Here is a 23959-nt window from a genome sequence, read left to right on the forward strand (position 1 = left end):
CTGAAGAATTGGTCAGACCAGTCCAAATTTGGAGAATTTTAATTTCGTAATATGGGCTTTCTGAAGGCACCCAATGAGGTGTTTTTAGAAAGATGATCTCACTGAAGTGGGCAGAGAATAAACCATTTTAGGAGGTTCAGGAGACTGAAGAGAGGGTGATCCTATTGAAGTTTAGAGGGTCATGTTGGTACTTGGGAGGGTGGATACCATTGAAGACAGCCTGACACTTCCCAAGGAGGGTGAGCTGACAAGCATGTGCACATACTTGCTGTTTTAGAGAGTTCTTTTTTCTAGTAGGGTGGAGGCTCAGACTTTGTGCTTGCCTGCTATTTGTTTGAGCCGCTTCTTCTGTCTGCGATCCAGGTCTGGCGCTTGCGCATTGTGTCTAGAACAAAGACAAAATGGAGGTTGGGACAAACCTATCTAGATGATCAGCAAAATAAAAGTCCATACACCAAGTGGGAAAACAGTAACAAATGCACTATGAATTGGACTCCACCATGATGGATTAAAACTTCACTTTGTGCATCACTGGGTAATAAGGATTGGAAGTTTATACCTTTTTAAAACCAGAACAGTATAGGGATGCTTACTGGCTGCATGTCAGTCAATATCCTTGGCAGGGAATCATGACAATTGTTGGCATATTTCAGCAATGCAGTAGAGAGATTGACACATTTGCATTACCAGTAATACTGCGCTCTGTAATGCAAGCTATCCAGACTAAAGCATCAAAGTCTGAATTTAATTTGCAGAGAGAAGATGTGGCTATCAGTTTTCAATGAAGGTTCTGATACTACCATAATCTCCAGGAATTATGAGATGAATAGTAGTTGCAAAGGCAAACACTTTTACCCAATTATACCCACTCTCAGAAACAACACATAAGAGAAAATGCCAAAAGCTGGATTGACATGGATGCTCGGCGCAAACGCTGATGAGTGAGTCAAAAAATCAGATCACTCAAGTGGATCGTTATCCAGCCTAAACACGGGGGGCTCGTTGGGCAGGTGCTCGTATCACCCGCTGTCCCTCCTCAATATGGACTGCAAGATTCTGGGTAAAATCCTAGCAAACAGCATCCACCCACATCTGGCTCACCCTGACCAAAGTGGGTTTGCACCAGGCAGAAGCACGCCTCTGCATATAAGGTGCTTATTACACGTACTAGATGGCCTATTACCTGAACTTTCATGCACTGCTGCACTGGAGAAGGCATTTGACAACCTCTCCTGGACATATTTATTTGCAGTGCTGCGAAGCATGGCCTTTGGATTTGGGATAACAACCTTGATTAAAGTGCTCTTCATGAACCCTGCAAGGTGATGGATGGAATTCTTTAATTAATCTCAGCCACTGGCAATCGGTCGGGCCACATCCTAATTCATTGTTTTTTTACTTGCCATGCCATTCCAGTTTGGACCCAGCCATATGTAAATCAGTCTTGACCCTGTTCCCCATGGGAACAGTCCAGCCCGAACTGCCAGGCCAGGTCCTCCCTGTACCAGAAACAAGCATCCTTGTGTTCAAGTAACCTCAACCTTGCTTTAGTTCCTAGAAAAACTATCTCTCTACTACTGAAGGCTTTTAGAAGAGATTATGGCAGCAGCCTGTTTCAAATACCTTGAAAATGGAGATCTTCTTGACAAAGTGGGGAACCATTTGGGACACGGTACAGAATTGGTACTTTTAACCATTTTTGTTCAGCTACAAGCATGGCAAAAAATTCGAGATAGTGTGGAAGGGCTTTCAATATGGCCAGCCATGACATCATGTTGGATTGTCTTGAAGCTGCAGGGCTATTTGAAGAAAACTAAAAAGTGATGGATGGAATGTTTGGATTAATCTCAGCCACTGGTAATCATATCCCAATCCATTCTTACTTTGCTCACTGTGTCACCTCAGTTTGGACCTAGCCATATGCAAATCAGTTTTGACCATGCTCCAGTTGGAACCATTCAGCCTGAACTGCAAGGCCAGGTCCTCCTGAACCTGTACACAAGCAACCCAGGACAGGTTTCACCCTGACTGGAGCTTCTCAGTTGTGTGTTGCTTGATTCCTGTGACAAAGTGATCATGGCCTCCACATCTGGGCATGCCCATCACACTTAGAGTGACCCACTAAAGTATACAAGACAGTGATGTATGGAATGCTTGAATTAACCTCCGCCACTGGTACTTACACAGTCCGCATCACTAAGTGGCTTCAGTTTGGACCCAGCTATGTGCAAATAACGCTTAAGCCTACTCCAATGGGAACCGTCCAGGCTGAACTGCCAAGCCAGGTCCTCCCTGAACCAAATCCCAAGCAACCAGGACGCATTTCACCCTGATTGGGGCTTGTCAGTCGGGTACAGCTGGGTTATTTGGACAGGCTTTAGCTTGCTTGCTTCTTTCTCAAGAATAGATCTTGGTCTATAGAGGTTCCTGCTTTTCATTTGAGCGGTTCATCTCTCCCTACAGGGTTCCTCAAGGCTCTACCCTATAGGCAATTTTGTGTAATGTATAAGTATATCCTGTCTCCTATCTGGTGTCATTTGCTCTTTAGGGTTTCAACCGCTGAGGACATAGTTGTTGATCAGTAATGTCCAGCACTCCTCCAGTCCAAACCGGACACGTTCATGTCTGCTTGATGGATGCTAACAAATTTTTTAAAACTCAGTTGATACAAGACAGATTTGGTGACACTGTCCTCGTTTATTCATCTATGGCCCAAGCTACTTGGCCCCTTCTCTCATTCCCGTGGGTCAGGTGGAGAACCTGGCAGTTGTCTTTGATAAAGAGTTATCCTTTACTCCTCAAGTTTAGAAATCCTGGGCAACAGAGTTTGCCCAACTAAAGATCGTGAAAGCAAGGTTAGCCTTTAATCCAAGAAGGGGTGGTGTGTTGCACCCCTTCTCACCTAGATTATTGTAATGCCCTTTAACTTGGCTTTCCTGATCAGCCCATCCCAAAGTCACCAGGGCTCCAGAGCATGACCGTAAGACTAGTGAAAGGCTTCAATAAATGTGTTCATGTTTCTAAAGAGGGACAAAGTCTTCACCAGTTTTCTCCAAAACCAAGGGTCCAAACTAAAGTCCTGCACTAACCTACAGAAGTTTTTACAAGGCTGGCTTCTCTTCCCTGCCTTGTGAGACCCTACCTGTCACCTGATGGATAGCATTTATTGCTGATTGTCTTATATGTGCCCTAGTTTAAAAAATCACAGTGTAGCAGTGGAGACTTCCAAATGTTGGACCCTCTTATCTAGTCCTTGGGATTTTCAAAACGTTCCCAACGTTGGAACTTTTCAGTATGTGTTGAAAGCGTATCTCCTTTGACAAACTTATCCCGGTCTGTCTTTGGCCAGATTAGTTTGCTTTTTGTCGCGTCCATCTTAAGAGGCAGCCTTTGGCCTTGAGGATTCTGATATCACCAGAACTCCTCTATGGCATATTGGACCATATTACACAGTTTCGAGGCCCCCCTGTATTGTATTTCTTTAAAGCCCAGGGGAGATGACAGTCCAAGGGGCAGCGGCGAGCCCCCTGCATTCAAAATGTCAATGCCTCCGAACAATGGCCCACCCAGGGGGTTTCTTAAAAACAATTGTGGCAGACCACGCTTGCTTTTTAAAAAACATTCCCACAAATTTGTGATGTTGTCGCAAAATCACAGCAAACTTTTTTTTTAAAGTGTTTTTAAGCCGGGGGAGGGGTCCCTCTGGGACCCAAGTACCAAAGCTAAGGTTTTAGGGTGATTCTACCCCGACCCCTTGTCTTACTTTTTAATCTTTTTTTCTGGGACATCCCCAGGTAGCTGCCAATACTTCCTAGTTGAAGTGTTGGCAGCCAATCAGAGTTCCGCATTTCCCTGCATGAGCTCATCATTATTTGCGAAATCTTTGTGACAAGAGATATACAAATTTGGATTTCCTTTAATTTCTCGTAAACTACTGACTGGATTTACACCAAATAACCAAAAGCATAATCTGCGTACTAAAAGCCAGCTTTCTGCCAAATTTGGTGTAATTCCATCCAGTGGATCAGGCTGTAGTCGTGTTCAAAGCTCCAAAACATTCTGTGTACAAGAATCACAGTGGCACTTTTTTTTGGGAACATTTCGTGAAGGTTTGTCAAACGGTGCCAAAGATATAGGCAAGTCAAGAATGCTTTTTCAATGGCAACATGGTCCTAACTATAACTGCCTAGTGGCGACCACCTGTAGGTAATGTATATATAATACATAATGGGTAACTCATTCCCTAAGGTAACTATAATTTGTGTCTGTGCCATTCACTGCTAACTACCCCACAAATTATGGAACTCACAGCATCTTTGATAACATCATTAAAAATATCAATGTAATATTTGCAGTAAAATGTTTGACGAAGAAACTGTGCATGGCAGGAGCACAAGTTATAGTTACCTTAGGGTACGAGTTATAGTTACTTGAGATAACTCTAACTATAACAGGTGAATTTCTTTGGTCTTGTACGTTTAAAATGTGAGCCTAACTATAACGTTTGTGTAACTTTTGTTTTTAAGTGAATAGAAATATGTGTGTATATATATTATAAACTGCTTGCGTTCGCCACTAGGTAGTTATAGTTACAACCTAGTTTCCGTTAAAAAATCTTTTTTTGACTTAGCTTTATCTCTGCCGCTGTGTGACAAATCTTCATGACATTTTCCAAAAAAAAGTGTTCCCAAGGGTCTTGTTGTACATGTAAAGTTTTGGGGTGATCCGTCACGCGGGGGCCAGGAAAAAGAAGGGGTTAAAAAAAAGTCTCTTTTCTCATGTTAATTGCCATAGGAATTTTGAACAGGACAACAACCCGAACCGCTGGATGGAATTACACCAAATTTGGCAGAAATGTAGCTTTTGGTCCAGAAAATAGCATTTTTGTTGTTCGGTGTAAATCCGTTCAATAGCTTTTGAAATATTAAAAGAAAACCAAATTTATATATCTAGAGGTGCGAAGGCTTTACAAATCCTCCCGATCTCCTGCAATGATCTGATTGGCTGCCAGCACTTCAACCAGGAAGTGTTGGCAGATATTTTGAGACTATGCCTCAGCCTCCAAAAAAAAGAAAAGAAAGGGGGCAGGGCATGTTAACCCTAACCCCCTAGCTTTGGTGCAGGGGTACCCCTGGCTCCCCCAGGCCAAAATAAAAACATTTTTTTAAAAATTCATGGCGAAATTTGTGAATTTCACTGTGTTTTAAAAAAAACAAAAATGTAAAAGCAAGTATGTTCTCCCCGGCTTGCTTATAATTTTGCCCGTGGGTTTGCCAGGTCCATGGGGCATGGAGGCTTATAAAAAAAATGTTGGGGGGAAGAGTTATAGTTACCTTAAGGCATGAGTTATAGTTACATGAAATAACTCTAACTACTGAATACCTGTGGTTTAGTACATTTATAATGTGAGCCTAACTTTAACGTCCCTGTAACATATATACATATATATATTGAATGTGGAGTGCATTTCTCTGCCCCAGACGAACCACTAGGCATCAGGAATTCACTCACTGCTGGAACAAGGATAAATGTGTTTTAGTTATGTAGTTAAAGTGCCATGATTGCAAGTGTGTTGCATTTGTGCTGCCTTAGTTGGGGAGTTGTAATGTCATTGTTCTACTAGTAGTCTATTTACTGTAGTGTTGTAGTACTAGTAATGTATGAGTTGTAGTGTTAGTGTAGCAGATGTTTGAGTAGCTGTGTTAGTGTATAAGTTGGGCTGTTAGTCTAGCATATGTAGTGTATGAGTTGCAGTAACAGTGTAGTATGGGAATTGCAGTCTTTGTGTAGTAATACATTCTATGAATTGGAGTGGTAATGCAGCATGTGCACTGCATGAACTGTAGGGTTAGTGCAGCTTATGAGTTGCAGTGAAGTCTTACTGTAGTTTATGTATTGTAGTGTTAGTGTAGTGTATGAGCTGTAGGGTTAGTGCACCATATGCAATGTATGAGCTGTAGTGTTAGTGCACCATATGCAGTGTATGAGCTGTAGTGCTAGTGCATCATATGCAGTGTGTGAGCTGCAGTGTTAGTGCACCATATGCAGTGTATGAGCTGTATGTAGTGTTAGTGCATCATATGCAGTGTATGAGCTGCAGTTAGTGGACTATATGCTGAGTATGAGCTGCAGTTTTAGTGCTAGTGCACCATATTCAGTGTATGTGTTCTGTTAGTGTAACCTATGCTGTGTATGAGCTGTAGTGCTAGTGCATCATATGCAGTGTGTGAGCTGTAGTGCTAGTGCATCATATGCAGTGTGAGCTGCAGTGTTAGTGCACCATATGCAGTGTATGAGCTGTATGTAGTGTTAGTGCATCATATGCAGTGTGTGAGCTGCAGTGTTAGTGCACCGTAAGCAGAGTATGAGCTGTAGTGTTAGCGCTAGTGCACCATATGCAGTGTATGAGCTGCAGTGTTGTGCACCATATGCATTGTATGAGTTAGTGTTAGTGCACCATATGCAGTGCATGATCTGTAGTGCTAGTGCACCATATGCAAAGTATGAGCTGTAGTGTTAGTGCTAGTGCACCATATGCAAAGTATGAGCTGTAGTGTTAGTGCACCATATGCAGTGTATGACTTGTAGTGTTAGTGCACCGTGTGCAGTGTATGAGTTGCAGTGTTAGTGTAGCATATGCATTGTATTTGTTGTAGTGTTAATGTAGCATAAGCAGTGTATGAGTTGCAGTGTTAGTGCTTTGTAGCATATGCAATGTGTAGGAAACTGGTCCCTTGTGTGCAGTAACACCCTTCCCCCACCACAGTGTGTGCTGGGACCCTGCTAACCAGGCCCCAGCACACACCTGTGTTCTTTCCATAAAACTGTACCATTGATCCACAATTAGCACACCTCTGGCAAAGGTACCAGTGGCACCAAGGGCCCTGTGGCCATAGAAGGTCCCCAAGGCCTGCAGCATGTATTATGCTACCCTAGGGGACCCCCCACCAAGCACATACACACTGCAAATTCAGCTTGTGTGTGTTGGTGGGGAGAAAGAGATAGCGTTGACATGGCATCCTCTTAAGGTGCAATGCCCACAAACCACTGCTGTGGTATAGGTAAGTCACCCCTCTAGCAGACCTTACAGCCCTAAAACAGGGTGCACTATACCACAGGTGAGGGCATAGCTGCATGAGCAATTTGACTCAACAGTTTTTAAGTCCATTCTTTTGTTCCAGTGTTAGTGCAGCATATGCAGTGTGTGAGTTGCAGTGTTAATGCAACATATGCTGCGTATGAGTTGTAGTGTTAGTGCAGCATATGCAGTGTATGAGTTTGTGTTAGTTTAGCATATGCAGAGTACGAGGTGCAGTCTTAGTGCAGTGCAGCATATCCAGCGTATGAACTGCAGTGTTAATGCAGTATATGCAGTGTACAAGTTGCAGTGTTAGTGCAGGATGTGCAGAGTATGGGTTGCAGTGTAAGTGTTGCATATGGAGTGTATGAGATTCACAGTGTTAGTGCAGCATATGCGTTGCATTGTTAGTGCAGCTTATGCAGTGTATGAGTTGCAGTGTCAGTGCAGCATATGTATTGTATGAGTTGCAGTGTTGGTGTAGGATATGCAGTGTATGAGTTGCAGTGTTAGTGTAGCATATGCAGTGTATGAGTTCTAGTGTTAGTGCAGTGCAGCATATACAGTGTATGAATTGCAGTGTTAGTGGATGATATACAGTGTATGTGTTGCAGTGTTAGTGCATCATATGCAGAGTATGAGTAGCAGTGTTACTGCGCCATATCCAGTGTGTGACTTGTGTTAGTGCACCATATGCAGTGTATGAGTTGCAGTGTTAGTGTAGCATATGCTGTGTATTTGTTGTAGTGTTAATGTAGCATAAGCAGTGTATGAGTTGCAGTGTTAGTGCACCATATGCGGTGTATGACTTGTGCACCATATGCAGTGTATGTGTTGGGTTAGTTTAGCTTATGCTGTATATGAGTTGCAGTGTTAGTGTAGCGTATGCAGCGTATGAGTTACAGTGTTAATGTAGCATATGCAGTGTATGAGTTGCAGTGTTAGTGCACCATATGCAGTGTATGAGCTGCAGTTAGTGCACTTTATGCCGAGTATGAGCTGTAGTTTTAGTGCTAGTGCACCATATGCAGTGTATATGTTGTGTTAGTGTAGCCTGTACTGTGTATGAGTTGCAGTGTTAGTGCACCATATGCAGTGTATGAGCTGTAGTGCCTAGTGCATCATATGCAGTGTGTGAGCTGCAGTGTTAGTGCACCGTATGCAGAGTATGAGCTGTAGTGTTAGTGCTAGTGCACCATATGCAGCGTATGAGCTGCAGTGTTGTGCACCATATGCATTGTATGAGCTGCAGTGTTAGTGCACCATATGCAGTGCATGAGCTGTAGTGCTGGTGCACCATATGCAGAGGATGAACTGTAGTGTTAGTGCACCATATGCAGTGTATGACTTGTAGTGTTAGTGCACCATATGCAGTGTATGAGCTGCAGTGTCGTGCACCATATGCATTGTATGAGCTGCAGTGTTAGTGCACCATATGCAGTGCATGAGCTGGAGTGCTGGTGCACCATATGCAGAGGATGAGCTGTAGTGTTAGTGCTAGTGCACCATATGCAGTGAATGACTTGTAGTGTTAGTGCACCATATGCAGTGTATGAGTTGCAATGTTAGTGTAGCATATGCAGTGTATTTGATGTAGTGTTAATGTAGCATAAGCAGTGTATGAGTTGCAGTGTCAGTGCTTTGTAGCATATGCAGTGTGTAGGAAACTGGCCCCTTGTTTGCAGTAACACCCTTCCCCCACCATAGTGTGTCCTGGGACCCTGCTAACCAGGCCCCAGCACCCACCTGTGTTCTTTCCCTAAAACTGTACCATTGATCCACAATTGGCGCACCTCTGGCAAAGGTACCAGTGGCACCAAGGGCCCTGTGGCCAGAGAAGGTCCCCAAGGCCTGCAGCATGTATAATGCCACCCTAGGGGACCCCTCACCAAGCACATACACACTGCAAATTCAGCTTGTGTGTGTTGGTGGGGAGAAAGAGATAGCTTCGACATGGCATCCTCTTAAGGTGCAATGCCCACAAACCTCTGCTGTGGTATAGGTAAGTCACCCCTCTAGCAGGTCTTACAGCCCTAAAACAGGGTGCACTATACCACAGGTGAGGGCATAGCTGTATGAGCAATTTGACCCAACAGTGTCTAAGTCCATTATTTTGTTCCAGTGTTAGTGCAGCATATGCAGTGTGCAAGTTCAAGGGTTAATGCAACATATGTTGTGTATGAGTTGTAGTGTTAGTGCAGCAAATGCAGTGTATGAGTTTCAGTGTTAGTTTAGCATATGCAGTGTACGAGGTGCAGTCTTAGTGCAGTGCAGCATATGCAGTGTATGAACTGCAGTGCTAATGCAGCATATGCAGTGTACGAGTTGCAGTGTTAGTGCAGGATGTGCAGAGTATGAGTTACAGTGTAAGTGTTGCATATGGAGTGTATGCGATTCACAGTGTCAGTGCAGCATATGAGTTGCATTGTTAGTGCAGCTTATGCAGTGTATCAGTTGCAGTGTCAGTGCAGCATATCTATTGTATGAGTTTCAGTGTTGGTGCAGCATATACAGTGGATGAGTTGCAGTGTTAGTGGATGATATGCAGTGTATGTGTTGCAGTGTTAGTGCATCATACGCAGTGTATGAACTGCAGTGCTAGTGCAGTGTACGAGCTGTGGTGTTAGTGCAGCATGTGCAGTGTATGAGTTGTAGTGTTAATTGTGATATGCAGTGTATGACGTGCAGTGTTAGTGCACCATATGCAGTGTATGACTTGCAGTTAGTGCAACATATGCAGTGTATGAATTGCAGTGTTAGTGCAATGCAGTACATGTATTATATGAACTGCAGTGTTGGTGTAGAATATGCAGTGTATGAGTTGCAGTGTTAGTGTAGCATATGCAGTGTATGAGTTGCAGTGTTAGTGCACTGCAGCATATGTAGTGTATGAGTTGCAGTGTTAGTGCATCTTAAGCAGTGCATGAGTTGCAGGGTTAGTGTAGCATTAGCAGTGTATGAGTTGTAGGGTTAGTGCATCATATTCAGTGTATGAGTTGCAGTGTTAGTGCACCGTATGCAGTGTATGAGTTGCAATGTTAGTGTAGCATATGCAGTGTATTTGTTGAAGTGTTAATGTAGCATAAGCAGTTTGAGTTGCAGTGATAGTGCAGCATATGCAGTGTATGACTTGTGTTAGTGCATCATACTCAGTGTATGAGGTGCAGTGTTAGTGCAGTGTACGAGCTGTGGTGTTAGTGCAGCATATGCAGTGTATGAGTTCTAGTGTTAATTACGCATATGCAGTGTACGATGTGCAGTGTTAGTGCACCATATGCAGTGTATGACTTGCAGTTAGTGCAACATATGCAGTGTATGAATTGCAGTGTTAGTGCAATGCAGCACATGTATTATATGAACTGCAGTGTTGCAGCACAGTGGTTCCCAACCTGTGGGCCGGGGACCCCTGGGGGTCCGCGAAGCCTCCTCAGGGGGTCCGCGACTGCTTAGAAAATTTAATAATATTAGGTTCCAACTATCAGTAATGACTCAGTGGGGGTCACCGGATTCCAATAATGAGTCAGTGGGGGTCCCCAGGCTCCAGTATTGATAAAATGGGGGTCCACAGAAGTCAAAAGGTTGGGAACCACTGTTGTAGCATATGCAGTGTATGAGTTGCAGTGTTAGTGCACCAAATGCGGTGTATGACTTGTAGTGTTAGTGCACCATATCCAGTGTATGCGTTGGGTTAGTTTAGCATATGCTGTGTATAAGTTGCAGTGTTAGTGTAGTGTATGCGGTGTATGAGTTGCAGTGTTAATGGAGCATAGCCAGTTTATGAGTTGCAGTGTTAGTGCAGCATATGCAGTGTATGACTTGTAGTGTTAGTGGATCATATGCAGTGTATAAGATGCAGTGTTAGTGCACCATATGCAGTGTACAACTTGTAGTGTTAGTGCACCATATGCAGTGTATTAGTTGCAGTGTTAGTGCACCATATCCAGTGTATGACTTGTAGTGTTAGTGCACCATATGCAGTGTATGAGTTATAGTGTTAGTGTAGCATATACAGTGTATTTGTTGTAGTGTTAATGTAGCATAATCCGTGTATGAGTTGCAGTGTTAGTGCACCATATGCAGTGTATGACTTGTAGTGTTAGTGCACCAAAAGCAGTGTATGCGTTGGGTTAGTTTAGCCTATGCTGTGTATGAGTTGCAGTGTTAGTGTAGCATATGTTGTGTATGAGTTGCAGTGTTAGTGTAGCATATGCAGTGTATTTGTTGTAGTGTTAATATAGCATAAGCAGTGTATGAGTAGCAGTGTAAGTGCACCATATGCAGTGTATGACTTGTAGTGTTAGTACGCTGTATGCGTTGTATTAATGTAGCATATGCAGTGCATGAGTTCCAGTTTTGGTGCAGCATAAGCAGTGTATGAGTTGCAGTGTTAGTGCACCATATGCAGTTTATGCGTTGGGTTAGTTTAGCATATGCTGTGTATGAGTTGCAGTGTTAGTGTAGTGTATGAGTTGCAGTGTTAATGGAGCATAGCCAGTTTATGAGTTGCAGTGTTAGTGCAGCATATGCAGTGTATGACTTGTAGTGTTAGTGGATCATATGCAGTGTATAAGATGCAGTGTTAGTGCACCATATGCAGTGTACAACTTGTAGTGTTAGTGCACCATATGCAGTGTATTAGTTGCAGTATTAGTGCACCATATCCAGTGTATGACTTTTAGTGTTAGTGCACCATATGCAGTGTATGAGTTACAGTGTTAGTGTAGCATATACAGTGTATTTGTTGTAGTGTTAATGTAGCATAATCAGTGTATGAGTTGCAGTGTTAGTGCACCATATGCAGTGTATGAGTTGCAGTGTTAGTGCACCATATGCAGTGTATGCGTTGGGTTAGTTTAGCATATGCTGTGTATGAGTTGCAGTGTTAGTGTAGCGTATGCAGTGTATGAGTTGCAGTGTTAGTGCAGCATATGCAGTGTATGACTCGTAGTGTCAGTGCATCATATGCAGGGTATTTGTTGTAGTGTTAATATAGCATAAGCAGCGTATGAGTTGCAGTGTAAGTGCACCATATGCAGTGTATGACTTGTAGTGTTAGTGCACCATATGCACTGTATGCATTGTATTAGTGCAGCATATGCAGTGTATGAGTTGCAGAGTTAGTGCAGCATATGCAGGGTATGAGTTGAAGTGTTAGTAGATCATATGCAGTGTATGAGTTGCAGTGTTACTGCAGCATATGCATTGTATGAATTGCAGTTAGTGGATCATGTGCAGTGTATGAGTTGCAGTGTTAGTGGATCATATGGAGTGCATGCTTTGCAGTGTTAGTGGATCATGTGCAGTGTATAAACTACAGTGTTAGTGCAGCATACGCAGTGTGAGTTGCAGTGTTAGTGCAGCGCAGCATATGCAGTGTATGAGTTGCAGTGAACTGTTGGTGTAGGGTATGAATTGTAGCGTTTGTGTAGCAATGTAATGTATGAGCTGCAGTGTTAGTGCAGTGTATGAGCTGTGGTGTTTGTGCAGCATGTGTAGTGGGTGTGTTGCAGTGTAGGTGCACCACATGTAGTATGTAAGTTGCTGTGTTAGTGCACTATTGCAGGTGCTCTTGGTCCTCACCGCAGACACTAGGCAGCCGCCTAGGGCCCCACCAGTAGGCAAGGGCCTGAAGATAGACGATTCCTGCAAGAGTATGTGATGGTCACTGGATGGGTGAGTACTTAGTCCTTGAACATAAACTTTAGGCATGTGAGCAGCAGGCGTCCTCAAACACTACATTTCTACAGACTGACCCCCAGGAAAGGACCCCAGAATCTTTGTTTTGAGGTGTCTGAGGCATGGTGCATTGTTCTGAAGCTTCAGGGTACAGTACTCAGTACTTGTACAGCTCCAAGATTGAAACCATGTCTCCAAGCACCTCTCACCACCCCAGTCCTTGTCCACAGCACCCCCTCTGCTCTAGAGGCAGGCAGGGGGTGCTCCACTCAACAGCGGCCAGACACAGCCTTGCTGTGGTCGTCAGAGGCACACTGTGCCTGTTATTCCAAGGCACTGTGATCACTCTGATGCCTTCAGCATTGGCAAACACTTACCAGGGACTGAATGGACATTACATATTTGTTTATCTTATGAACAGAACGCCGTTCTCACTAATTTAAAGCAAACAGAATTGCAGAAACTGTTCAGCTCTGAACAAATAAGCTGAACATTATTCCAGGCGCCACTGGAACCCTTTGCAGGTGCAAAGTCTATGGGGGTGATTCCAACTTTGACGGGCGGCGGAGGCCGCCTGCCAAAGTTCCCCCAACAGAATACCGCTACGCGGTCAGAAGACCGCCGCGGTTATTCTGTGTTTCCCGCTGGGCTGGCGGCATGGGCACTGCAGGGGCCCCCAGGGGCCACACGACACCCCTCACCGCCATCCTGTTCCTGGCGGTCAAAACCGCCAGGAACAGGATGGCGGTGAGGGGGTCGGAATCCCCATGGCCCCAGGGGCCACACGACACCCCTCACCGCCATTCTGTTCCTGGCGGTTAAAACCGCCAGGAACAGGATGGCGGTGAGGGGGTCGGAATCCCCATGGCGGCGCAGCAAGCTGCGCCGCCATGGAGGATTCCTCAGGGCAGCGGAAAACCGGCGGGACACCGCCGGTTTTTCCTTTCTGACCGCGGCCATACCGCCGCGGTCAGAATGACCCCCTATATGTATGTATCTACGTATGTACGAATGTATGTAGGCATGTACGTCTCTATGCAGGTATGTCTCTGTGCATGTATGTATCTATGTATGTATGCATGTATCTATGCATGTACCAATGCATGTATGTATGAATGCATGTCTCTGTGAATGTATGTATCTACGCATGTATGTATGAATGCATGTCTATGGTACTTCTGTTGCACAAACCCAGCCAAGAGGCAGCGGAGCGCGGTACAGGGTCAACCACCAGCATAAAGTCAGGGAGTCGGAGGGTTGTGGCCGGTCAGTGGATCTGATGTGGGCACATCACCCCCTTCGTCTGGGTCACAATGTTCTCTTTGTCCTGGTCACATTAATGCCTCTGGTGCAGACGCAGTAACGTGTGCTGTGATCAGTGCTGAACCTATAACAAAAGGAGCCCCAGGGCCCTCGTCAGGAGGTCGCTGCAGCCTGCTCCACGCATCGCCGCTGCCAGCGACAGCACCAACACAACCACTGACCATCACACTCCTGCCGGCGCGGCAGTCCCGGCTGCTCCAGGCCTCCAGCGCTGTAAGAATGTCTCAGGCTGCAGGTACTAGACATTTATAATGTATTTCAATTGATAAACAATGGTTTTTGTGTTTATGTCTAAATTAAACAAATGGCGCCACCATGTGGCAAAATGTCAGTGGCGATGCTGACAATTAACTGCCGGTGCCGAGCACCAGAAACCACCACCTCAAATTAAGCAGGGGTTGTGATCACAGTAGCGGTCTGGGTGTGGGTACAAAACAATATTGTCAGGCACAGTATAACCTCTGGTGTAAGTCAAACAATGTCTGGTGTGATCACAATTGTGTGTTGGTTCTGAGCACAATACTGGTGGCTGTGGCCAATGTGGGCATGCGCATGGTTATGTCTCTGGTGTGAGTACAATAATGTGTGGTGTAATCACAGTGTCGTGGGTGTGGGCACATTATTGTCTATAGTGTGGGTACAATAATGTCCAGTGTGATCACCACAGTGTCTTGGGTGAGGGCACAATACTGTCAGCTAGGGGCACTTTAATGTCTCTGTTGTGGGTACAATAATGTCTGATGTGATCACCGTGGTGTCTGGGGTGGGGGCACAGTACTGTTGGCTGGGGGTACTTTAATGTGTGTGATGTGGGTACAGTAGTGCTTGGTGTGATCACAGCAGTGTCTGGGGTGTGGGCACAATATTGCTAGCTGGGGGCACTTTCCACTGCCTGCGTGGGTACAGTAGTGCTTGGTTTGCTCATCAGTACTTTACAGTGCAGGGGAGTGCTTAGTTGAAAGGTGTTGTCTTTGGGGATGCCCTGCTTGGTAAGCATTTTAGTGCTGTATGTGTGTTACCAGAGTGATGCTCTTGTCTAAGGTCTCTGTGCCGGGGAGTGTGATGGCAGAGAGAGGAGTAAAAAGAGTGCGCTGTATACAGCCAGTCCTGGTAGGGACGAGGAAAGACCCACAGAAGTGTGCTGTATGCAGCCAGTTCTGGTAGTGACGAGGAGCAAACCAAGGGTGTGCGCTGTATGCAGCCAGTTCTGGTGGCAACGTGGAAAGACCCACAGGAGTGTGCTCTGTACAGCCAGTCCTGGTAGTGACGAGGAGCGACCCACAGGAGTGCGCTGTATGCAGCTTGTCCTGGTAGGGACAAGGAGCAAACCACAGGAGTGCGCTGTATGCAGTCAGTCCTGGTAGTGACAAGGAGCGACCCATAGGAGTGCGCTGTACGCAGCCAGTCCTGGTAGTGACAAGGAGCGACCCACAGGAGTGCGCTGTATGCAGCCAGTCCTGGTTGCGATGTGGAAAGACCCACAGGAGTGTGCTGTGTACAGCCAGTCCCGGTAGTGACGAGGAGCGACCCACAGGAGAGCGCTGTATGCAACTTGTCCTGGTTGTGGTAACGAGTGACCCACGGGGGTGCGCTGTATACAGATGTCCTGCTAGTGATGAGGAGCGACCCACTGAAGAGTGCTGTATACAGCCAGTCCTGGTAGGGACGAGGAAAGACCCGCAGGAGTGCGCTGTATGCAGCCAGTTCTGGTAGTGACGAGGAGCAACCCACAGGGGTGCGCTGTATACAGATGTCCTGCTAGTGATGAGGAACGGCCCACAGGAGTGCGCTGTATACAGCAAGTCCTGGTAGTGTCGCAGAGCTAACCACAGGATTACGCTGTTTGCAGCCAAGCCTAGTATAGAGGAGGTGCGACCCACATGAGTGTGCTGTATACAGCCAGTCCAGGTAGTGATTAGAAGTGACCCACAGGAGTGCGCTGTATTCAGCCAGTCCTGGCAGCAATGAGGAGTGACTCACAGGAGTGCGCTGTTTGCAGCCAGTCCTAGTAGTAACGAGGTGCGACCCACAGGAGTGCACTGTATACAGATGTCCTGCTAGTGATGAGGAACGGCCCACAGGAGTGCGCTGTATACAACAAGTCCAGGTAGTGATTAGGAGTGACCCACAGAGGTGTGCTGTATGCAGCTAGTCCAGGTAGTGATTAGGTGCGACCCACGGGAGTGCGCTGTATACAGATGTCCTGCTAGTGATGAGGAGCGGCCCACAGGAGTGCGCTGTATACAGATGTCCTGCTAGTGATGAGGAGCGGCCCACAGAAGTGCTCTGTACACAGCCAGTCCTGGCAGCGATGAGGAGCGGCCCGTGGGAGTGCGCTGCACACAGCCAGTCTTGTTAGCGATGAGGAGCGGCCCGTGGGAGTGCGCTGCACACAGCCAGTCTTGTTAGCGATGAGGAGCGGCCCGTGGGAGTGCGCTGCACACAGCCAGTCTTGTTAGCGATGAGGAGCGGCCCGTGGGAGTGCTCTGCACACAGCCAGTCTTGTTAGCGATGAGGAGCGGCCCGTGGGAGTGCGCTGCACACAGCCAGTCTTGTTAGCGATGAGGAGCGGCCCGTGGGAGTGCTCTGCACACAGCCAGTCTTGTTAGCGATGAGGAGCGGCCCGTGGGAGTGCTCTGCACACAGCCAGTCTTGTTAGCGATGAGGAGCGGCCCGTGGGAGTGCGCTGCACACAGCCAGTCTTGTTAGCGATGAGGAGCGGCCCGTGGGAGTGCGCTGCACACAGCCAGTCTTGTTAGCGATGAGGAGCGGCCCGTGGGAGTGCTCTGCACACAGCCAGTCTTGTTAGCGATGAGGAGCGGCCCGTGGGAGTGCGCTGCACACAGCCAGTCTTGTTAGCGATGAGGAGCGGCCCGTGGGAGTGCGCTGCACACAGCCAGTCTTGTTAGCGATGAGGAGCGGCCCGTGGGAGTGCGCTGCACACAGCCAGTCTTGTTAGCGATGAGGAGCGGCCCGTGGGAGTGCGCTGTACACAGCCAGCCTTGTTAGCGATGAGGGGTGACTCACAGGAGACCGCTGGTTACAGGTGACCAGTAGAGTGGCCCACAGGCATAGACTGGTTATCCTATGGGTCTATCCTTGGAGGCTGGGTAATAAATGAGAACAAAAATATCTGGCATTGTCATTTATAGTCTGTGATATAAAAGCACTTCAGTATACACTATAAATCACAACGGGTGGAAAGACTATTCATTTGCCTGGCTTCACCTAGCTCAGTAACACCACTGATGCAAATGGGGAGGGCCATCATATAATGTCAGTGTCGCTGCTGCCACCCCTATAGGTATCTTGTGCCTGGGCAGGTACTCCGCCCCCCACTTCACACTGTTACCCGTCTTCATCCAAGACCTGAGGCGGTCCAGCCCATTATGGAGTTCTTGCAGATCAGAGTTGTATTGTATTGCGGCATCCATACCTGTATGTGGGGCTCCGAAGTGGGTGCCTCCACTAGTAGCACGTTACATCATGAAGGGTGTATGGTTGGAAGGATGCTGTCTTTGTTTTTTGCTCCTATGTGGGAAGTGTTTCCATGTTGAGTGTGATGGCCACTGAGGTGCAGTTACCATGTTATGGGACACAGCACGTGACAGTGTGTTGGATGGTGAAATGTGAGAGGCAGACTTGCAGTTTGATTGTTTTCAGTGTGCGGTCGCTTTAAACAGCTTTATGGTATGTCATATAGTATAGTCTGCAAAGGGTTGTTCAGTCTAGGATTTTGTGTATAGGTGTGGTCCTGAGCGGGCATGGTTGGAGAGATCTGTAGGGATGAGCATTTGTACTAGCACCCCATAATTGAGTGTGTTGTGAGATGTAAAGAAGCAGTCAGATCGTATACATATTTGGGGCCTGCAGTTGTGGACCTTATTAAAGTCCTCCGAATTGTCCAGCAATGTGTGCCCGTTCTCTTCAGTTAATCCATGCCTCTTCACTTGGTGATGTCCGTGTTTTGCCTGTACAGTGCTGGTGATGGACAAACCTCATAGAAGATGTGTCTTATGTGAATTTAAGAGGTGTAAGTTATAATTTGCTGTGTCCATGGTGTATTATGTGGGCCACAACTGTTATATTTGCAAGTACATAACTATATAATGCCACGGGCATAGGTCAGCCCTTCTTAGCTTGCCTGCAAATTGAAAGCAGTTTGCTGGTTGAGTTGTTTCTAATTCATGGGCTGTAAGCTGAGGACTGTGTCTGAGGGTGCAACTGTTTTCTGGGTTCCGTTGCCAGGATGTGAGTGGTGTAGCTTTTTAGGGAATAGCCAAGTTTTGACTTTGTAAGTGTATGCGCTCCTGGGTGCTTCTGATGCTGGCTGGTAATGAGTTCCAGAGCTTGGCAGCTGGTACTGAGAAAGCAGCACCTCCTTCGGATTTCTTAAAGGTTTTTGTTTGGTTTGTGTTGCTTGAATTTAACTTGTAGGTTTAGTTGTCCAGATAGTACAAAATGCTGCTGAGTGCCTACTTCTAAAGGTCCAGAGGCCTTCATCAGTTGGAGCGCCTTGAACTCACGCCATGGGTTTCCAATTGAGCAACGAATAAACTTCAAGGCACTCTGCATAGCTCATTGGATATACCACAAAAGAGGTCCCATCTGCTTCATTGTTCAACTACAGCCGTATACTCCCTGCAGAGTGTTAAGGTCAGCCGCTGCAATGCAATTTCCAATCCCTAGAATTAGCAAAACTAGGGTTGGTGCCAAGTCCTTTTCATATCCTGCTCCAAAGTTATGGAACTTTCTTCCAGCTAGGATCTGGAAAATCCTAAATGAAATCAGCTTTAGAAAGCACCTAAAGGCATGGCTGTTTGTCAAATAGACCAACTTGACTACTTGGACGGACGGAACCTCAAACTAATTGCCACTAATCAGGTTGTTTAACGGTGGGAAGCCCCATGGTAGCTCTGCGCTCTATAAGTCACACAGAACGGAATAGAATAGAATAGAGTTCTTCTTGTCAAGCCATGGGTTGAGGTCTCCTAGAATGTGAAGATTAGTGTGGTCCTGATGGATGGTGGTTAGTGTATCAACCACCATCCTTAAAAGTTGGCATTGCTGTGTGGTGCAATTTATGGAGCTATGATAAAGGCTGGCAGCAACTGCAAATGTAAAAATGAGTGTGTGCCATAGTTGTAATAACAGGGCCAATTGCTGCGTAGGGTTGTGTGACTTCTCATGCTCTGACTACCATGCCCCGCAGCTAACTCTCCAACCCACCCTGTCACCTTATGTCCCTGTCCCAATGACCAGCTGTGTTTTGCACTTAGTTTGACTGAAACTCAAGCCTACATTATCCTGTCCACAAGTCTGTGGACAGACAGCAGTTTATTCTTGCCATAATTTAAGATCTCCATTGCACCCTCCTTGAACACCACTGGTAATTAATTTACTAAACCTCAGTGGTATGACCAACGTCATCAGGAGAAATAAAGGTACAGCTTCATCTTCACACAAAGAAATCTGAGATTTCCTTCATATAGGAATCCCACTTGTCAGATCTTGAATTTGCAGATCTGGAACCGGCCTGGGTTAGCACAGTGGCTAGCAGTAGTCGCAAATGGGACACTAAATGCTTCTTCAAACTACTTCAAGAAATGACTACTTCTTAGTAGAGTAACCTCAACTACGTGGCATCTCTATCTATGATGTATTAGATGGTGGGATGTCAGCCATACTTTAAGCCAGCTCGCCATCAATCTAGACCATCTTCTACGCCATGGGTAATGCTAGCAAAAAACACAGGCTACCTGCAGAAGAAAAAGTAAGTATATAGAGAGGAAATTGAGGACTTGGTGGACACAGAGTTATGGGTGACGTGTAAAGCATCTTGGAGAGGCAAGACCCCACCATCGCGAATCCAAAAGAGAGTAGAAATGTGTATTAAAGACTTAATGGCCCAAAAATATGCTTTATGTTGATCCCTTAGTATATGCCGCTGACTAGAATCAGAAAAATTGTTTCTAAAAACACATTTTGCACCACTAAAGCAGAGCGTGCCCTAGTCATGTAGAAATTGATTGGTTAAAATGCAGGAAAGGCTGCTGGCATTATCAATCAATTAACCAAACAATCATTCAGGATTTATAAAGTGCAGCAAATCAACTGTGACAGTCTGAAGGCGTTGGCGTTGCTGACTGCTTCGTGGTGCTCTGTTCATTCGAACAGGTAGCTCTTAAGTCCTTTCCTGAAGTCCTGAAGTGCAGGAGAAGGTCATTCCAGGCTTTGGCCACCAGTTGAGAGGAGGAGTGTCCTCTGCTGTTGGATCGGTGGATCTGGAGGGTGTCTGCAAGGAAAAGGAAGGCAGATTGCAGGGGTCTGGTCTGGCATTGCAACCCAGCTAGTAGGCGTTCTCCTAAATCCTCAAGTAATGTTGGTGTCACAATTGTACCTAAAATTCTGTTAACAGACTTTGTAAGGTGATTACTTCTGTGGTGCGTTAAACTCAGGTTGGCTTCTTTCCCAGCCGTTCATCTAGGAACCATCTGAGGACTCTGGCACTCCTCCTCTGAGACACTCCGGCCTTAGAGACTCCTTTCCTCGCGCTCTCGCTCGATGTGGAGAAGGCTTTTGGCCATGTTGAGTGGACCTACCTCCAGACAGAGCTTTAGCTTCCAGGGTCAGAGGGCTATATGATGAACCGGCAGCTCACGTCAGCCTTGGGGGCTCAAATCCTCGTGCAGTAGAGTGGGACGCGTCAAGGATGCCGGTAATACCCTTGCTTGTTCCGCTGGCCTTGGAGCCTCGGCAGCAGTACGGATCTCCAGGGTACATACACTGATTGGACTCATTATATGTGCAGATGACATTCTGCTCACACTTTCGAACCCTGCCTCCCTGCCCACACTGATGTTCGGGATCTGTTCTCTCTCTTATATCTACATTACAGGATCAAGTGGGATAAATGTGTGGCACTCCACGTACTAACGCGAGCTGGTGTGGCCACGATATGAGGCTCAACTCAAGGTCCTTTTGGAACTTCAAGTCCAGAACCAGCCCATCTTTCATGTGGCTTCTGCCAGCCTCCCTCCCTCTACCCAGGATGTGGCCTTATTGCCAGAGGTGCCGACTGTGAACCTGGGGAACCAGGTTTGACTCTCTGTGTCGCACAAACATCCTGTGATTCTGGGCAAGTCACCATCTCCCCATGCCTAATAACAAGTAAAAACAAAATCTTAACATAAGGAAAGACAAATGAATACACATTTACTGCAGATTTACACAAAGTGAATTCAGAAAACCAGGATAAATCACTGCTTCCCTGCCTAAATTTCGTGATCTTAGGCAAATATTTTATTTCACTAGAACTCTTTTTTTTCATCATCATATATGAATGCACTTTCAAATATGCGAGGTCATCATACCAGTTGTACAAAAATCTATTGTGTTTGATTCAACAGACTGTAATGCTGCTCTATAATATTCTGGGGCACATACAAGGTTTACCTGACAATTGTCTTGCCTCATAGTTCACTGGTGGTTCATGTTAAAAACCTATCACTTATAATAAATAAATAAATACTTCTCAGTGCAGTGTGATACTGTGATTTATTTATGTCAAAGCTTCAACATGTTAAAGAAATACACTTTTTTTGAATTTTGAAGACTTTATTATGTTTCAAGTGATGTTTGTTGTATAACTTACTTAGCAAACTCCTTCAGGTCTGGGCTTGTGCTCCCCTTGCAGAGGGATGCCCTCAGGTAGCGCACTTACAGAGCACCCTTTAAAGGCATGTTTGCTTCTGAGCCCACATCCATAATACGGCGCAGGTGAAGAGTCACAGTAATACCATTGTTTTCGTGAGGCCACACCCCCATGTAAATGAGGGAGCGCCCTTTGCTTCATGTGCACTAGTGCAATCAGTATTACAGAAAGGGCCGCACAAGCATCTATGGCCCATTCTTTAACGCCGTAGTTCCCTGGTGGCACAAAAAGCAGGCGCACATGCCTCTTGCGACCCCAGGACACTTAGATACAGCCCCTAGTGTCTTTGAGCCTGATTCTGAGCCAGTTGGTGTCTGCTTGTTTCTCTCTGGTAAGATGGCATATGTCTGTGAACCGCTGACCATCTGGTGTCGGTCAGTAAATCCGCTGGTATTTGTTTTTCAGGCACCAGTTCTCCAAGTGGAAGAGGTGGTGGAGGGCGCTATATACAGTGTGGCAGTGAGGCAGGCCTTTGGGCACGTGGGACCATCGCCTGGGCACACTGGCCTCTCGGTGAGTACTCGCCACTACTCGTTTTTTTCTTCTTTTTTACAAAGCTTTGATAACTGGAATGGCCAGAAGATGGCACTGTCAGAAACATCAGCCCTTACCACTGTCTGTTGTCTTTCCCATGTTTGTGGGCCTTTCCATGTCCTCCTCTCTGTCTATGTCATATCTCTGTCTCTTCCATCTTTGTCCTTCCATGTCCTTCCCCGAATGACCCTGTTGCAGCCCGGCATTTAAAGCCACTCATTTCAGCCACACGTGACATCCTCCTGTCTGTGACAGCTCCTTAAAGCAGGGCGTGTCTTCAGATCTCCGGAGGGCTGGTGTAGTGAGACCTCTAATGCAAGGCAACAACACAAACAATCTTAGACCCATCTGATTGTTCCCTTTCAGGGGCAAACTTCTGGAAAATGCTGTCCTGCGTCAGCTCCAGGACATTGTAGAATCTGACAACCCAATGGCCAGGCAACAAGTGGGCTTTTGTCCGGTCACAGCACTGAGCTATTGGTCATATCACCCCTAATGATCTTCACCAGCTCATTGATGAAGGCGAAACTGGCACCACCGGCCTCTTAGACTTGTCAGCAGCATCTGATAAAACTGACCATGAAATCCTGCTTAAGACTCCGGAAGCAATGGGTACCACCAGTGAGGATACGGTCCTGAAGTGGATAAAATCTTTCATTTCAGGGAGTTCACAAGTGGTCACTCGTCCGCCGTAGTCTTTGAATGCATTCAACATTGACTGCAGGGTCCCAGAAGGATTAAACCTCTCGCCCTTTCTGTTTAGCATGAACATGTGGCACTTTGACCAATTGTTCCACCAAGCAGTGGTCCGCTTTTACATGTGCTGATGATATTCAGCATTTAGTGCATCTAGTGCGTAAGGGTCTTTCCGTCAAAAGACGTTCTTTAATGGGCCCTCACATGGCTAACAACTTCTTCCAGATGAACCCGGCCACTACAGAGATCTTAATTCCCTCCATTTCAATGGTTGTGGAATGGGACACAATCTTCTTCTGGTCAGCACAGTGTCCCTGAGAGACCGGTCCATGGATGTGGCCCACGTCTGTTTCACCCATCCTTGTCTGCTGAGAAGGTTCTCCATTTATTGATCCCTCTTTGCATATGTCAGTAGTGAACGCTAGCATTCAGTCTTGTCTTGAATAAGCTCATTCAATCCATTTTGAATTTCCAGACAAAATCGTATCACCACTGCAACTTCCTCAGAAGTCTCAGGCAAGAACAAGTGCTGACAAAAAACCTGATGTCACCACCACAAGTACTTAGAAGAAAACCTGAAAGGAGATGCATATGTCACCACCACAAGTGCTTACAAAGAACCTGAAAGGAGATGTATATGTCACCACCACAAGTACTTACAAAGAACCTGAAAGGAGATGTATATGTCACCACCACAAGTGCTTAGACGAAAACCTGAAAGGAGATGCATATGTCACCACCACAAGTGCTTACAAAGAACCTGAAAGGAGATGCATATGTCACCACCACAAGTGCTTACAAAGAACCTGAAAGGAGATGTATATGTCACCACCACAAGTGCTTACAAAGAACCTGAAAGGAGATGCACATGTCACCACCACAAGTGCTTACAAAGAACCTGAAAGGAGATGTATATGTCACCACCACAAGTACTTACA

General features: G+C 46.1%; 1 protein-coding gene across 5 annotated transcripts in view; it reads left to right on the top strand.

Annotated features, from left to right (window-relative positions):
- RGL2 (ral guanine nucleotide dissociation stimulator like 2) overlaps positions 1-23959 on the top strand; it is a 240029-nt gene that overhangs the window by 87575 nt on the left and 128495 nt on the right. For all 5 annotated transcript variants that reach the window (XM_069241871.1, XM_069241872.1, XM_069241876.1 and 2 more), the window contains one exon: positions 22197-22304. In XM_069241871.1, the coding sequence (XP_069097972.1) occupies positions 22197-22304 (108 nt within the window). The remainder of the gene's footprint in view (positions 1-22196; positions 22305-23959) is intronic.

This window comes from Pleurodeles waltl, chromosome 6 (assembly GCF_031143425.1).
Source record: "Pleurodeles waltl isolate 20211129_DDA chromosome 6, aPleWal1.hap1.20221129, whole genome shotgun sequence".
NCBI classification, from domain to species: domain Eukaryota; kingdom Metazoa; phylum Chordata; class Amphibia; order Caudata; family Salamandridae; genus Pleurodeles; species Pleurodeles waltl.